The sequence below is a fragment of the Camelina sativa genome, chromosome 19 (assembly GCF_000633955.1).
Source record: "Camelina sativa cultivar DH55 chromosome 19, Cs, whole genome shotgun sequence".
NCBI lineage: Eukaryota > Viridiplantae > Streptophyta > Magnoliopsida > Brassicales > Brassicaceae > Camelina > Camelina sativa.
Genome location: NC_025703.1, coordinates 3,970,179 through 3,985,439, shown reverse-complemented (window position 1 = coordinate 3,985,439; position 15,261 = coordinate 3,970,179). Strand labels below are relative to the sequence as shown.

The window sequence follows — 15,261 nt, the reverse complement described above, 5'->3', positions numbered from 1 at the left end:
TTCATCAGAAGCAAGGCCGCCATGAGAACATGGATCCTATGAACAACTCTTTTATTGACAAAACAAGCATAACCCCAGAGACCAAGGAAAGCTAAGTAGCCGAGGGAGAAGAAGAAGTACAATCCAGGTAATCGGGTTGACCCGGCAGGGAGGTAATCCTTAGACCCGCTCGGATCTAAATTGTACATCTCCGTTCGGACCTTCATCGAAACTTTGGTTTCCGGTACGCAATTAACGAAGAAGAGAGAGTACTCGTTGGGAGAAACCACCGGGTACAAGTGCTCGTATTTGGAACCAGGCGGAGGAGAGAGATCGTGGAATGTGAAGAGATGGAGGACGTAATTGGAATCGAGTACACAGAAGTTAGGGTTTTGCTGGATCTCTAAGACTACTTGGAGAAGCGATTCCTCTGACATGAGGAAGAATCCAAGCCTCGAAGGATCCGGGATCGGAACAGACGAAGAAGATACTACTGAGACGGAGGAAACAGAGACGCTAACATGGCCGGACTGAGTGAATCCGAATTTTTCGAAGAGAATCATCGGCCTAGAGTCGTCGGAGATTGTGAGAGACTTGATCTCCGCCGTCGTGCGGGTTGCGGCAAAGAGGAGGAGGAGAACGACGAAGAAGAAGGGTAATCTCGTCATATCGTGCCGTAACAGTATAGTTCAGAGATGATGATGCTTCTCGTGTTATTATTTTGGTTTTCAGTTTTGCAAAGCTTGGAGAAACGAAAATGGCGTTTGACCCGATTTCAAGCTGCGGAAACAAAACGTCACCGTATTGTGACACGGGAAATTTTGGGTCGCCCGTATCGGCTGAATTGACCCGACTTTAGGCAAAGCCCATTGGGCTTAATTGATAAAGCTAATATGTACTAAGATTGTCAAAACTTTTGATAAGAACGGTTGGTACAGTACTTTGGTAAGGGAATGTGTAACACGTGCGTTGCACTTGCACCTGTCTTCATCCATACATCTGTAGCAATTTAAAATACGTATGCGTAATAAATTATAGGAGAGACCAGCGCCATGAATTGGTAAACTATTAATGGGAAATGGATTTACTTGGAAAAAAAAAACGAGTTTGGTGAGAATCTTGTCACACTAGGACACTTGTGATTGGTGACGAGATGCTTATTGTATTAATTAGACTTATTAGACACATCTAAAACTCTCTCTATTACATTTTTATTTTCTTCTTTTCTATTTGGTTTTTTTTAACTCTTTATTACATTTATTAAAACGTGATCTACATTAATTAAACAATTCTTTCTGTTTTTTTTTTAAATGAAAAAAAAAACCACAAAGGACGAAACAGATTCAACACAAACGAAAAATGTATAATAATTAATCAATATAGAAAACATATAAAAAAATTGGCATGTTAAAAGTTATTATATTTAGCTTTTGAGAGGAGGTTTGGTTCGTGATATAAACAAAAACAAGCAACTCGTAAGCGTAGAGATAAAGAATATACCACAATTATGCTATTGTGTGGATGAGTGGATCACTTGATTGATTCATTGTAATATTCCAATCCACACGAATCCATTTCTTTTCAATTATTTCGGGAAGTTTTATTTAATATAGTAACATTTGTATCATGTTCATATTGGAACCCTATTGGAAATGGAATCGAAGAAAAAAAAAAATACTATTAGTTGAACATTTTTTGGTTTAATAGTCAAAATACCAAACTTACCCTGTAAGAAATCGAGTAATTACGACAAAAGCCCTAGACCCTTCTCGTAATTCTCCCTCCCTTCCTAGTCCTGGTGGGCTTTCATAGGAGAGTACTCATCATCTATAATCTAAATCTCTCTCTCTATATATATAAGCAATTACAGTGTCTTTTAAGTAATGGCGGATTTAATTTTCTTCTTCTGATTATCCAAAACAAAACCATCTTTGTAGTATAAATTTCGCCCGCCGGTAAAATACAATCGACGACGAAGCAAAAAGACAAATCCTTTCCTTTCTTTTCTTGACTTTGATTTTTTAAAAAAATTCCCGAGAATCTTTTTTTTTTTTTTGAGGAACCCAAGATTTTTATCCCCAAGAAGATATTTCAATCAAAATTGATAGAATAGGGATAAAAAAATTGGGTTCATTACTAATAGAAGAAGAATCACGATTTCTGAGCATACGAGATTCGTCCGTCGTTTCTTGGATTCTCCGCTATTAAGTTCCTTCAATCTGTAAGTTGAATTCGAAATCTTTTTCTTCATCGCGACTCTGAGATTTGGGAAATGTTTGAATTTTGTTTTTCTTCCCTTTGGGGTTAGTTCAGAAACTGATGTTTAATGGAATAGTTTAAGCTGCATGCTCGAAATCGTGTAAATTCTTGCTGGAATAAACTTGTAATCGGAACATTAAGAATGGTTTTCTAGAAAAAAATTTAATTTTGCTTGTGGGGTTTTTTTTTTTAGTATCACAGCTTATTGTGTTGTCTAATTTTGGCTTTTTGGGTTGTTTTTGTATCATCTGCAGGCTTAGGCTGGAATTTGCCCTGTCTAGAAACTTTTAAAAGAGAGTTTTTTGTATATGATTTAGAACAGTCAAAGTTGAAAGATTTTTTTTTTCACAATTGAATTTTGATGAGAGATGAGTTTGGTTGGAAGAGTTGGGAGTTTGATTTCTCAAGGCGTTTACTCTGTTGCTACACCGTTTCATCCATTCGGTGGTGCTATTGATGTCATTGTTGTTCAACAACAAGATGGTTCTTTCCGTAGCACACCTTGGTATGTTAGGTTTGGTAAGTTCCAAGGTGTTCTGAAAGGCGCTGAGAAGTTTGTCAAGATTGCTGTTAATGGCACCGAAGCTGATTTCCACATGTACCTTGATAATTCTGGTGAAGCCTATTTCATCAGGGAAGTTGATCCTGCAGCGGCTAATGACACCAGCAGTTTGATTTCCGGGTCTGACAATAGCAATGCTAGTAGTGAAACTAACGGCGTTGGTTTTCGACTTGAGCACAGTTTATCTGACGCTGGTTCTGGGGAACTACGAGAAGGTTTCGACCCTTTGAATCGGCTTGAGAGGACTGAGTCTGATTGTAATAGGAGGTTCTATGATTTTCAGGATGATCCGCCTTCTCCAACCTCGGAATATGGAAGTGCTAGATTTGACAATCTTAATGTGGAAAGCTATGGGGATTCTCAAGGCTCTGATTCTGAAGTCGTTTTGGTCAGTATTGATGGACATATACTAACAGCCCCTGTGTCAGCGGCAGAACAGGAGGCTGAGAATTTACGGTTAAATACTCCTCAGTTTCATTTGGCACCTGGTGATGGGACTGAGTTTTGTGAAGGTAATACCGAGTTTGCGTCGTCAGAGACTTCGTGGGATACTGAATATATCGGCAAAGTGGAGTCATCTGATGCTATTAACATTGTATCTGAAAAAGTGGATACCGCGAATGATGACCGTAGTGATTCAGATTCCGGTTCTCGTGATAATGCCGAAAAAGATTCTCATGATGTTCAAAGAAATCTTCTTGGGAGCTATGTGGAGCAGTCAGAGCTGAGTGAGACTGGTGAGAATGCAAAGTCAGGGGAACCAAGTCCTACTTTTGAGGATCGGAATCTAAAAGAAGGTGAGTTTCCACTTAACACCATCCCGGAAAATGATAGAAGTGAAGATGAAGTGACTATTGAAACAAGAGATACTCTCGTTGATAGTTTTGAATCTTCTTCTACAATTCAAATAACAACAGAAGAAGTCAAAACAACCGAGGAATCCAGAATATCCGTTGATTCTAATACTGATTCAGAATGTAAGGATGAACAGCCAAGAACATCTGCAGAAACTGCCATCTTGATTAACAACCAGGAAGACGGGATTATAGAATCGGAAGATCAGGCTTCTGAGGGAGTCTCTATAGATTCAACGAGAGAGGACGATGAGCAACTGACTCCAACTAAACCAACAGAGGAGGATAACGAGGACGGGAAGAGTGTAGTTTCTGTGGGTGCGACTTCTAGTTTAGACGTAGGAAAACCCGATACAGATCAGAGTAAGGAACTTCAGTTTTTGTTGGTTTAAAACTATGACTAAGTAGCACTAGTAGCTGCGTTGTTTTTAACAGTGGTTCAACTTTACAGGATATGAGCTATCAATTTGCAAGGATGAGCTTCGTCAGGGTATGGGACTTAGCGCAGCTGCTGAGGTCTTTGATGCACATCGGATTACCATGGAAGAATATATAAACTCGGCAACATCAATTCTTGAAAGTGAAAATCTGGTTGTTAGGATTAGAGACACGTATATGCCATGGACGAAAGCTGCTCGAATTGTGCTTGGGAAAGCTGCGTTTGATCTAGACTTAGATATCCAGCCAGATGATGTGATTTCTGTGGAGGAAAATGAATCGCCTAAACCCAAGGATGATGAAACTACAGTAACTCCTTCTTCATCTGGAAGAAGATGGAGACTCTGGCCGATTCCTTTTAGAAGGGTTAAAACAATTGAACATACGGGAAGTAACTCCTCCAGCGAAGAAGATCTGTTTGTTGATTCTGAACCTGGCTTACAGAACTCACCTGAACCACAATCAACCGCAACGAGTCGCCATGAGTCCCCGCGTAGGCAACTTGTGAGAACCAATGTCCCTACGAATGAACAGATCGCATCTCTGAATCTGAAAGATGGTCAGAATATTATAACTTTTAGTTTCTCAACAAGAGTTCTGGGAACACAACAGGTTTGTTGATGGTTACATTTGTTGAAAATTTGAAAGCACGTTGGGGAAATTCTCTTCTAACTTAAGTCCTTAAATACTAATTGGTTGTTATTAGGTCGATGCGCATATTTACCGGTGGAGATGGGACACCAAGATAGTGATTTCAGATGTTGATGGAACTATAACTAAGTAAGCTTGGATCCTTACTGCAACTGATACGTTTTCATATTAGATTTATAGTATCTTGACTTTTGCCAATGTGATGATCTGTTTGTCTTGCAGATCTGATGTGTTAGGTCAGTTCATGCCCTTCATTGGAAAGGACTGGACACAGTCCGGTGTAGCCAAGCTTTTTTCTGCCATAAAGGTAAATGTTCAAGGTTTAAGTCAATCTCGCTTCTCGCACTTGATATTGGAAAAACATGAGATTCACGACTGCCGTATATATAAGATACAGTTTGTTTAAAGTGGTTGTTTCTTAGATCGATAAAACAGTTTGTCTCTGTAATTTTTGTACCCTGTAAGTATGAATCTCACTTTATGCTTCACATTGCTTTGGTTTTCTTAGGAGAATGGATATCAGTTGCTTTTTTTGAGCGCCCGTGCCATCGTTCAGGCATATCTAACGAGAAATTTCTTAAATAATCTCAAGCAGGTAAGAGTGAGATCGTTTTACCTGTAAATTGACACTTCATTCACTCCTAGTTCTTATTAATAACAAAGGCTCAAGGAGCTGAAACAATGATGTGTGGGGATATCGACAATCTGTGATTATGAAATCTCTCTGCTTCTTATGAAATCTCTACTGGCTTGCAGGACGGAAAAGCTTTGCCAACCGGTCCTGTAGTCATATCACCAGATGGGCTATTTCCAGCATTGTACCGTGAAGGTTAATCTTCATGCCTTCTAGATTTAATGGTAGCACTTCTACGTATTTTAAATTCAACAGTACAGATCTCTTATTTTTTCTAATATAACAGTTATAAGAAGAGCACCTCATGAATTCAAGATCGCATGTTTGGAGGTAAATAATTCTCCATTATTCTGTGAATAAAAGAGCACAGTTAAATCCAGCGGCACACTTTTAGATATGAACAACTTCTACAACTGTAATGTACAGGATATCAGGAAACTCTTTCCTACGGATTACAACCCGTTTTACGCTGGATTTGGAAACAGAGATACGGATGAGCTGAGTTACAGAAAACTCGGAATCCCAAAGGGGAAGATATTCATAATCAACCCAAAGGTACTTCACAATCTCTTAGAATCTGACATGCATGGTTGTTTCTTCGCGTTTACTGAGTGATAACTCTGTGTTTAAAAATGGATAGGGAGAAGTGGCAACAGGACATCGCATAGATGTCAAAAAGTCTTACACTTCACTTCACACTCTTGTCAACGACATGTTTCCTCCAACTTCACTTGTTGAGCAGGTAACTAGAGTGTTATAATCTTTTAGCAAATATTATCTAATGTAGATTCATCAATGGTTTGAAGTGTTTTCTTACACGTTCATAGGAAGATTATAACCCATGGAACTTCTGGAAACTACCAATAGAAGAGGTTGATTAAGGAAATCATGTTACAAAGAGAAGAAACTTTTCGAGTCTCTAAAACGAGGTGCAGATGAGTCGGACATAGTGGCTGTGGAATCTATGCTTCTTCTATGACCTTGTAGACAGGAAAGAGCTGGAACTTGTAGAAAAGAAAGAGCTAGAACTTGTCTCTACTTTGTAATGTCTTATGTAGGAGTTAACACAATAGGGAAAGAATGCTATATTAGCTGTGACAAACTTATGTACAAGACATTATTTTCTTTATATTTCTCTTTTACATACACAGAAAAATAAAAGTTAAAATAATATACATATTGGATATAAATTATCAGATAGTCTACTACATAACCTTGAAAGCGTTGTTGAATGGAGAAAGATGCAAAGAAAAACCTAACTATAGAAGTTTACAATATAAATCTTGATCAAAATATGCAAAAGAAAAAGAAACCTTATTAAGTTGAGAATGTTAACGAGGCACTTCCCAATTCTTCTTGGACATGATCGTAGCTTATACTCTAGTATATGTTTAACGTAAATTATACTCTCGATTCAATTAGGTTGATTGATTCAAATATGTAGACTAATGGATCCAAATTCCAAATGCATGTGAAAAGCAAGTAGCTAGTTAACTTAACTTAAAAGGCGATTCCTTAAAGAGTTCATATACAATTTAGCAACTAACAATAACTTGTTAACTTAGCACTTTAATGGGTTTGGTTGTTAGATCATTTTTCAAAGAAACCATTGTTTTCAAATCTCCTTGAATAGAAAGTTTAAGACATATATAGTTCGACCTTTCCTTACGGCAAAAATATATAAACACTACACTTTCATAGATCAAGAAAAAGAAAACATGAATTTCCATGGATAATGATATCAATGATCATCGATCAGATAGCGTAAATTGGATTAACCTCGGATTCAGTCTCCGACGGATTCGCATGATGCCACGAACTCGTCCCAGTTCTAGCAAATTTCTTCTTCTCCTTCTTCCTTACTTTCCTCGTCCTCTTCGATTTCACAACATAATATGTCATTATACTCAAAATCCCGGTCATCGTCACAGTTCCTATGACCGTTACCACAACTGCCGCGTATCTGTTTCTCCGACCAACAACAATGTACGATGAGGATATGAATGCCACACTGGTGCAGACAGAGGCGAGCCACATCAGCTTATTGATTACTTCCACCACACGTCTCTCCGTCTTAGTCTCTCCTCTTACAAGCGTGATTTGCACGACAACTACTGCTAAGGAAGTAAAGAGCGCGATCGCGTTGAATATAAAGAATACCTTGAAGGATGTTGCATGAACCATCACTGCCACTCCGTGGTCGTCGTCGCCTCCCGGAACCGTGAAAATGGCGGCAAATGCAACCGTGGCGAAGAGAACAGCCACAACGGTCACTGAGTTTGTCGCATTGTTGATTCCAGCTCTGTGAAGTTTCCTTAGCTCCTTGGCAATCCCGTCGACGTTTTTGTTGGTTTTTCGGGTTTGTTCGAGCTGCGTGTGTACGTCTTTCTTGATCTCGGTCACTGTTTTCCGCAGCTCGTCTCTTGGCTGGTTTAATTCATTGGCTTTGAGGGCACCGCAACGCGATAATATGTCTTTGATCTCTCCGGATTCCTCTGAATGAGTGAGTCCTTCAGCAATGTCGTAAGCGGTTTTATGGTCTCGTGTTAGCGCATTCACGTTTGTATCCGGAAGTTGTAACAGCTCATTAATAATCTGCAAAATCAAAAATAAACAATTCAAGATTCAACAATCAAGAATCAAAAATTCAAGATTCAAGAAACAGTCATTTTACCTCTGCTCTTTTCTTCCGCGTAGCGATATGCAACACGGTGTTACCGAATTTATCAGGAAGCATGACGATAGCAGGATCAGCTCGAAGGAGCAACCTCACGACTTCTGAGCTAACTCCTTTCACAGCCATATGCAAAGACGTCTGACCTTTCTTGTCTGTTCTTCTTGCTAATTGCGGATCTCTATCGAGCAACGTTCTTACAATATCTACATGACCTTGACGCGCAGCAAGGTGAAGCGCGTTTTTCCCATTCGATCTAGAAATCTCGAGCAAGCTTGAGTCTTTAGCAAGCAATTCGTTAACAACTTCAGAATGGCCTCGTGTTGCAGCTGACACAAGTGGGGTTGCGTTTGATTGAGCTACTGTTTTACTCAACTGAGGTTCATGCTCAAGCAATAACTTGACAATAGCTGCATTAAAAGAAGCTCCCGCGCGGTTAATTAGAAAGAAAGATGCAAATCTTTTTAGCTTCGAAAAGTTTTTTCATTTACATCAAGACTTACCTTGATGGCCTTGACTACAAGCAATGTGTAAAGCGTCGAATCCAGAAAGGTTCTTCTGCATAAGAGATTCTTTAGTGGTATAACGAAGCAACTCGTTGACAACATCAATGTTTCCTTTCTCTGCTGCTGTAAAAAGCGGTGTCTCTCCCAACTCATTCACCTCGTTTACCACTGCTGTCATTATCTGAGACACCTCGTCATCGAAATCAGCTCCGGTTATGGTACCAGTAATCTGAGAATCAATGTCACTAAGAATCTGCTTAACAGAAGCAAGATCTCCTCGTTGAGCAGCTAGGTGAAGCTCGGTGTCGTTATGGCGGCCGGTGACCTGTTTAACGTACTTCTTCTTACCCGTTGGATCAAACCGTTTCCCGGAATTGGAAAGTCCCAAGGACTTGCTAGAATTGGACACCATTAAAGCCTTGCCCGAATTAGACAGAACCAGAGTCTTCCTTGGGGTTGGAGTTGGCGAGAGGTCCGCTAAAGTGCTTCCAGCAGGACTCGCCGGTTCCGTCGCCAAACGCTTCTCCACATCCTGTTCCAGCTCCTTCTCTGCGTGATTCAGATTGATTACACATTGTTTGTTTGTTCAACACGCAAATGACAAACCCATTAGAAGAAATACAAAAATCAGCCTAAGATCCCGTTTGCAAGACCTAACCCTAATATTGCGATTAGAGTCAGAAAACTAAAAATCAAGGAGAAGGAGAAATCGTTGTGTACCTTCTTCGATTCTGGATCCCATTGTGAGAGAGATGAAAAAACAGAGAAGGCTTTTGTCTTTCAAAGCGGGATCATGATGGACCGACGATTCTCCGATTGGAGAAAGATGAATAAGGCCGTCGAAGACGTCGGCCACCGTTTATGGTCACACTGTGCACGGGCAAGGCAAGGGTTTGCGATCTGATTAATCGTAGGAGAAGCAAAGCAGCTTAAATTACCCTCTTTTTTTTGGGTGTAATTTGGGTTGTCTTTTCTTCTTCTTCTTCAGTTAGGGATTTGCCACATCAGCAACAATTTCATGCGAGCCGTTCCAATTTTAAAATTCACAGAATCTATACAATACGCGTTTAGGAAAAATGGAAAGTACTTGTCGGAATGGTTTAGTTAAACAATTGATGGGCTTCGTTTCTTGGTTTGTCAACAAATATGTGTATTGGCCTGTTTAGGCTTCACAGTTTTGAAAATTTGATGAACGTTTGAAATTTATTTCTAAATCATTTTTGAACGTTTCTAAAACAATTTTGTAATATTTACTGGTCTTTATTTTTAGTTTTTAGAATAAATTAAAACAGTAGATTTAAATATATAAATATATATATATATGGTCCAAAAATATCTACTAAATTTAAAGTTGTCTGATCAAGATTCTAAACATTTTTCCAACCTTATATTTATTTTTANTAAAAAAAAAAAAAAAAAAAAAAGCTACTGTCGGCACAGAAGAGAGAGAAAAAAAGGACAAAACAGTTCCTCCAACAAAGCTAAGCTATACCATCAATGGTTCAGTTTCAGTTTCAGTTGAAACAAAAGGAGGAGCAATTTAATTCTATCCCAACAATACAAAACTGAAACTGTCCCAAGTTAAATTCAACACTTAATTATAAATAGAGAGATATGGGAAACTTACACGGCCTTCACAGATCCCATCACGGCGGCGAAACCCCCAACACCCCTTTCCCACCACCATATACAGCCGCTCCATCGCCAGCTCCACCATCGAATCACCAAATGACGGTGGGACCTTATTGCCACGTAGACTCCAGCCTCCGCTCTCTCGCCGGAAAGGCCGAGGGTTTCGGCTGCGCGGCCGTTGGTGGTCTTAATGGTCCGATTTGCCGCGTCACTTCTTTAGCTGGTATATATTCAGTAGCCCCCCTCCCCTCATTTCATTTATATAATCTAGGATTCCTCTGTTTCTTGGATTCATATGATCTAGGTGCTTTCTAAATTTGGTATAATCTATAGGTGCTATATATATATAAACTTGTGAATCCCACATAAGTTTTGGATTCAAACCGCATAAAACTTAAGAGATTTACATATATTTATTTGGTTTTGAGATCCACAATATTATTGGACACTTAATGTTAAATATTCGTATAAAACGAATCATGTATGTGTGTGTGTGTTTGCAGACGAGGGTCCAGGATCGTTACGAGAGGCTTGCAAGAGGCCAGAACCGTTATGGATTGTATTCGATGTGTCTGGAACGATCAATCTTTCTTCGTTTGTGAGCGTATCATCGCACAAAACGGTGGACGGAAGAGGCCAAAGAGTGAAGATTACGGGAAAAGGGTTAAGGCTAAAAGAGTGTGAAAACGTTATCATCTGCAATCTTGAATTTGAAGGCGGTGTAGGTCCAGACGAAGACGCTATTCAGATCAAACCAAAATCACACAACATTTGGATTGATCGTTGTAGTCTCAAGAATTACTATGATGGTTTGATTGATATCACTCGAGAAAGCACCGACATTACCGTCTCAAGGTATAATTTTGGAAACCAATCCTTAATTATTCCAAATGTCATTTGATAGATAGTTAGACATTTGATAGATACATATTATATGTCACTAGCTATTGTGTTAAATGTTTTTTAGAAAAATATTTCAGATGTCATTTCATGAACCACGACAAGACGATATTGATTGGAGCGGACACAAGTCACGTGACGGACCGATGCATAAGAGTTACCATACATCACTGTTTCTTTGACGGTACACGTCAGCGACACCCTCGCGTTCGCTTTGCAAGAGTCCATCTCTTCAACAACTACACTCGTCACTGGTCCATTTACGCCGTTGGGGCCGGTGTCGAATCTCAGGTCCGTAACCGGAAGATTAACCTATAAGACTAGTATGAACATAAATATTTACGATTATGCCATCATCTCCGTGCATAGCTCATACATTTTTTGTTATGATATATAGATATATTCTCAGTGCAACATATATGAAGCTAGTGAGAAGAAGACTGTCTTTAAGTACATCACTGAGAAGGTGATCTCTAGTTTCTATTCTTTCTTTAGGTTCTTATATTACACTTTCTTCTTTTTGGTATAATGTTATAATCAAAGTTATGTTTTTTTTTTGGTTTGTTGATTAGGCTGCGGATAAAGAGAAACCTGGAGCTGGCTTCGTAAGATCGGAAGGGGATTTGTTGTTGAACGGAGCCAAGTCTTGTCTTAGCCAGGACGGTGGACATCGCCACGTGTTCTCTCCGACCCAACACTATTCTGAATGGACCGTCGAATCTCCTAGCGAAAAACTCAAGAACTATCTGAAACATTCGACCGGCTTGCAGAACCTTCCTCTCCCACTAGACTAAACTCTTGACCACCTAGCAAAATAAATTACTATTGGCAACCAGGATTCTTCTACGATCGGGTTTTATATATGAGGCAGTGTAACAAAATTGAGCTTAGACAAACAAAATTACATATCTAATTCGAAGTTGGCATTTTATAGTTTCCAACTAATATGAAAAAAATATTGTGTATATTTTGAGCTTGTGTGTGTATGTATGGATTATCCTCATAAGATGAATAACACAAGAGTGGTTCACAGCCCCTCTAAAGAAGATTTGAATCTTTCGTCCTAGTTTAATTTCGCTTGGGAGGAATGTTTTACGCCCATACAAATTTTATCAAAATCAAGACGAAGTCAAACCCAAAATTTTATAAAAAGAAGATACCGTATAAATTACTTGATGTAACAAATTGAATGTTTGTTTTTATGCAAACTTTAAGGTTTTTGAGTATTTAATATTTGTCAATTGTCATACTCATCAGTCTCTACAAAATGTGTGGCTCTTCGGCTCCTTCAAGTCTCCCTTACGTTGATTGGTTCTACAAAAGAAATGTGTGGTATGTAGGTCTCTACAAATCGTGTTATCTGACTTGACTTAGCTTATTGGATTATTAGCTACCTAACGGTCCTCACCCACCAAAAAGGACGAAAATTTCTATATATGATGGTGAACAAAATTCACATCCAAAGGAAAATGATGGCGAATTCATTATCGCATTTAGTTTTGACATGACAATTTAATGGTACTAGTCACACAATATATATACCTAGCTCATACCGTGTTACTATACAAGTCGTAACGCGTTACAGCTTAAATCACATTAATTAAGTTACATAGAATAATATTAGGAACAAAAATGATGAAAACACTATTTTTTTCCCCCTTCAAAATCTTCTGCATGACAAAGATCGAGTCTTTCTTCTGCATGACAAAGACCCAGTAGTAGTAGCAGTTCTAACAACACATAAATCTTCCATACAAACATATCGATTATCCGAAATACCCTTCCCGGTAAAGAGCTCCGACAAGCGGTATTCGATATCTTCAGGGGTATATCGGATATTCCATCCACCTTCTTTACCTATCAACATAACGGCGTTTCTATGCGCGTTGTAAAAATCGCGGTATATCGGCAAGAGCTTTCTCCTGATCGACATTCTCATCTCGTCCAACAGTTTCAGATCCGGTATGACGCATTCGCTTTGTGCCTCGCATGTCTTCTCAAAACTCTCGTTGAACTTTTCGGATTGCATCTTCGCTTCCTCGTTCGACATCCCAACTGTCTCGCAAGTACTAATCGTCGGACACATCGACACTAGTGGATCCCACGCTAGCCGCTCGTAGCTTCTAGCGAACTGTTTAACTTTCTCAAAATGTCTCGTGATCCAGTCGTCCCCGAGGAGCTGCTTCAGGTTCGTGGAGCGAGCACGTGAGACTACGTGTTGGAGATTGTTGGTTAAGAATAGATATTGCATGGAGAATTCCTTATACATCTCAGCTTTGCCGTCGATTTTGCAAAGGAGGACGAGAATGAGCCACGCGAATCTTACTTTTAGTTCTGACGATGGAGAGCCTTCGGATTCCGTGACGTTGAAGTAAGATTTTGGAAGCATTGATTTATCAGGAGAGGATGAAGGTGATCCGTCGAGGATATCCATGAGAGAGCTACTGTATTCCGAAAGTCGAGAGATGTGATCCATGACGGAGATAGTCATTGGATGAACACCTCCACCACGAACCATCGTCTTCGACGTGTCTTTACGTATCTCAGATTCAAATTCAGCCAGATGCGAAAGAATCGACTCACTAAGACGGGTAAGAGAGCTGTGAGCTTGAGTTCGAACAGCTGAAATTGATGGAAACGAGAAGATAGCTTCGATGGCAAGCAAGTTCTCTGTGATCATGCAATACATATCTAACAATGGAAAAATCTTCTCCATATGTGGGTTTTTCTTGTCTCTTACGGCAACGGTTTCAGGGAACCCAAACAGAAGCAGAGCTCCTTCCTTAGAGATGTCTCTAAAACAAGACTCTCTAAGAGAAGCAGAAGATTCAAAAACTTCATCGCATAGAGTCTTTTCGCTGATGAAGAGAGTCTTCATCGAGACCTTAACTGCCTCAATCCATCTCTTCGTCTTCAACTCAACAACCTCATATGGCATCTTCTTCGCCTTGGACGAGCTTATTTTCTCAACTCCTAGACGGTAAATGGATTCGTCAACTATCGATTTTCTAATGGATTTATAAGTATTAGCACACTCTTTAGCGTAACCGGCGGAGATCATGCACTCTGCAATGGACTTGAGCTCTGTCCTAGAGTTCTTTGACACCTCCTCAACTTCTATGATCGAATCTCCAACGGAACGGTAGTCGTGCCAAGCACCTTCATCGTTGGATACGACAGAGGTAGGTGATCTAGTGGAGACGGATTCAGGATCCAAATGTGCACGATTCATTGATAGAATTTGGAGAAACTCTTTTTGGAGCCGTTTCATAGCGATTTGCATTAGTCTTTGAGCTCTAAGAAGATGATCTGAACTCGGATCTTCTCTAATCAATAAGTCCATCGCGTTCTGTAGTTCCTTGACGCGTCTCACGAACTTCTTAGCCTCACGCTTGCTTTCGCAAAACAGAGAATAAAAATTGTTAGAAGAAACATACTCCGTGTTCCATTTTTCAATGATCTCGGCAGCGTTATCGATAGTTTTGTCGATCCCTGAAAAATCGTAACTCTTGCTAGGTATTGAGAAAGAAGGCCTCTTCCTCGAAGAAGTAATCTTAGAGAAGAAACTAAAACCGCTCTTGCTTCTCATCTTTGATCCTATCTCTCTTGCTCTCTTTTCTTGAAATGTGTCGTTGCAATAATTTTGAAGGATGAAAAAAAATAATGGCTTTCAAAGAGACTTTTACAATAACATAATATTGAAACGCCTCGCCTCCGATATGGATTCAAGAACTAGCGGTGAAAGGGTTCCCTTTTGAAGAACCTACAACTTAATCCAAACGCAGGGGAGGCGTCGTTAGAAACAGAAACCAGTCAGATAATTATGTATCTGTCACGCAACAATAGTTATCGATTCAGGTCGTTTATCGTTGTGGTCAGAAAACAACGTCAGAGAAATATGAGGAAGAATGTGCCGTTGGCCTTTGACTCATCCTTTCCTTACACGTGTCTTCTTCGGTCATGGATGGATCAGAGATTGATCTAACTTGCAAAATACGTTTTGTAAAACAATGAGAAATATGACGATTTTTATGTTAAGTACATTTTTATGGTACAAATATTTCAATCCCTTGCATCATTTAGACATTACAAACAAACGTGTGGGCGTACTTACTTGATGTTCGATGAGGAAACATGAAGATTTACCTTCAACAGTAAAAAAAAATTAAAAA

The 15,261-nt window shown here is 39.4% G+C and overlaps 5 protein-coding genes across 5 annotated transcripts in view; 2 read left to right on the top strand and 3 right to left on the bottom strand.

Annotated features, from left to right (window-relative positions):
- Positions 1–757, bottom strand: part of LOC104767390 — a 1,914-nt gene extending 1,157 nt beyond the window's left edge. The window contains exon 1 of the mRNA XM_010491424.2: positions 6–757. Within this exon, the coding sequence (XP_010489726.1) occupies positions 6–647 (642 nt within the window). The 5' untranslated portion in view covers positions 648–757. The remainder of the gene's footprint in view (positions 1–5) is intronic.
- LOC104764654 (phosphatidate phosphatase PAH1-like) lies at positions 1,799–6,506 on the top strand. The gene is made up of 11 exons (XM_010488227.2): positions 1,799–2,200; positions 2,493–4,017; positions 4,106–4,704; positions 4,799–4,872; positions 4,966–5,050; positions 5,252–5,338; positions 5,500–5,572; positions 5,664–5,707; positions 5,804–5,932; positions 6,018–6,119; positions 6,205–6,506. Exons 2-11 carry the CDS (start codon positions 2,607–2,609, stop codon positions 6,256–6,258), a joined length of 2,658 nt encoding a protein of 885 aa, XP_010486529.1. The 5' UTR covers positions 1,799–2,200; positions 2,493–2,606; the 3' UTR covers positions 6,259–6,506.
- On the bottom strand, positions 7,043–9,299 carry LOC104764653 (ankyrin repeat-containing protein ITN1-like). Its single transcript, XM_010488226.2, has 4 exons — positions 9,278–9,299; positions 8,555–9,106; positions 8,052–8,461; positions 7,043–7,972 (listed from the first exon to the last, which is right to left on the bottom strand). The coding sequence occupies exons 1-4, from the start codon at positions 9,297–9,299 to the stop codon at positions 7,133–7,135; spliced, it is 1,824 nt and encodes a 607-aa protein (XP_010486528.1). The 3' UTR covers positions 7,043–7,132.
- On the top strand, positions 9,996–12,062 carry LOC104764652 (putative pectate lyase 21). The gene is made up of 5 exons (XM_010488225.2): positions 9,996–10,412; positions 10,693–11,044; positions 11,170–11,380; positions 11,487–11,555; positions 11,662–12,062. Exons 1-5 carry the CDS (start codon positions 10,172–10,174, stop codon positions 11,881–11,883), a joined length of 1,095 nt encoding a protein of 364 aa, XP_010486527.1. The 5' UTR covers positions 9,996–10,171; the 3' UTR covers positions 11,884–12,062.
- LOC104764651 (exocyst complex component EXO70B1-like) lies at positions 12,570–15,261 on the bottom strand. The gene is made up of 2 exons (XM_010488223.1): positions 15,204–15,261; positions 12,570–15,070 (listed from the first exon to the last, which is right to left on the bottom strand). The coding sequence occupies exon 2, from the start codon at positions 14,676–14,678 to the stop codon at positions 12,750–12,752; it is 1,929 nt and encodes a 642-aa protein (XP_010486525.1). The 5' UTR covers positions 14,679–15,070; positions 15,204–15,261; the 3' UTR covers positions 12,570–12,749.

Bases quoted from the DNA above. Each gene is read 5' to 3' on its own strand.
- LOC104764654 (XM_010488227.2), top strand. From the start codon at position 2,607: ATGAGTTTGGTTGGAAGAGTTGGGAGTTTGATTTCTCAAGGCGTTTAC. The intron at 4,873-4,965 runs GTAAGCTTGGAT...TTTGTCTTGCAG, and splicing joins GTTGATGGAACTATAACTAA to ATCTGATGTGTTAGGTCAGT. The intron at 5,708-5,803 runs GTAAATAATTCT...TGTAATGTACAG, and splicing joins TCAAGATCGCATGTTTGGAG to GATATCAGGAAACTCTTTCC.
- LOC104764653 (XM_010488226.2), bottom strand. From the start codon at position 9,299: ATGGGATCCAGAATCGAAGAAG. The intron at 8,462-8,554 runs GTAAGTCTTGAT...CTTTTAATGCAG, and splicing joins TTGTAGTCAAGGCCATCAAG to CTATTGTCAAGTTATTGCTT. The intron at 7,973-8,051 runs GTAAAATGACTG...TTGATTTTGCAG, and splicing joins CGCGGAAGAAAAGAGCAGAG to ATTATTAATGAGCTGTTACA.
- LOC104764652 (XM_010488225.2), top strand. From the start codon at position 10,172: ATGGGAAACTTACACGGCCTTCACAGATCCCATCACGGCGGCGAAACC. The intron at 10,413-10,692 runs GTATATATTCAG...GTGTGTTTGCAG, and splicing joins CCGCGTCACTTCTTTAGCTG to ACGAGGGTCCAGGATCGTTA. The intron at 11,556-11,661 runs GTGATCTCTAGT...TTTGTTGATTAG, and splicing joins TTAAGTACATCACTGAGAAG to GCTGCGGATAAAGAGAAACC.
- LOC104764651 (XM_010488223.1), bottom strand. From the start codon at position 14,678: ATGAGAAGCAAGAGCGGTTTTAGTTTCTTCTCTAAGATTACTTCTTCG.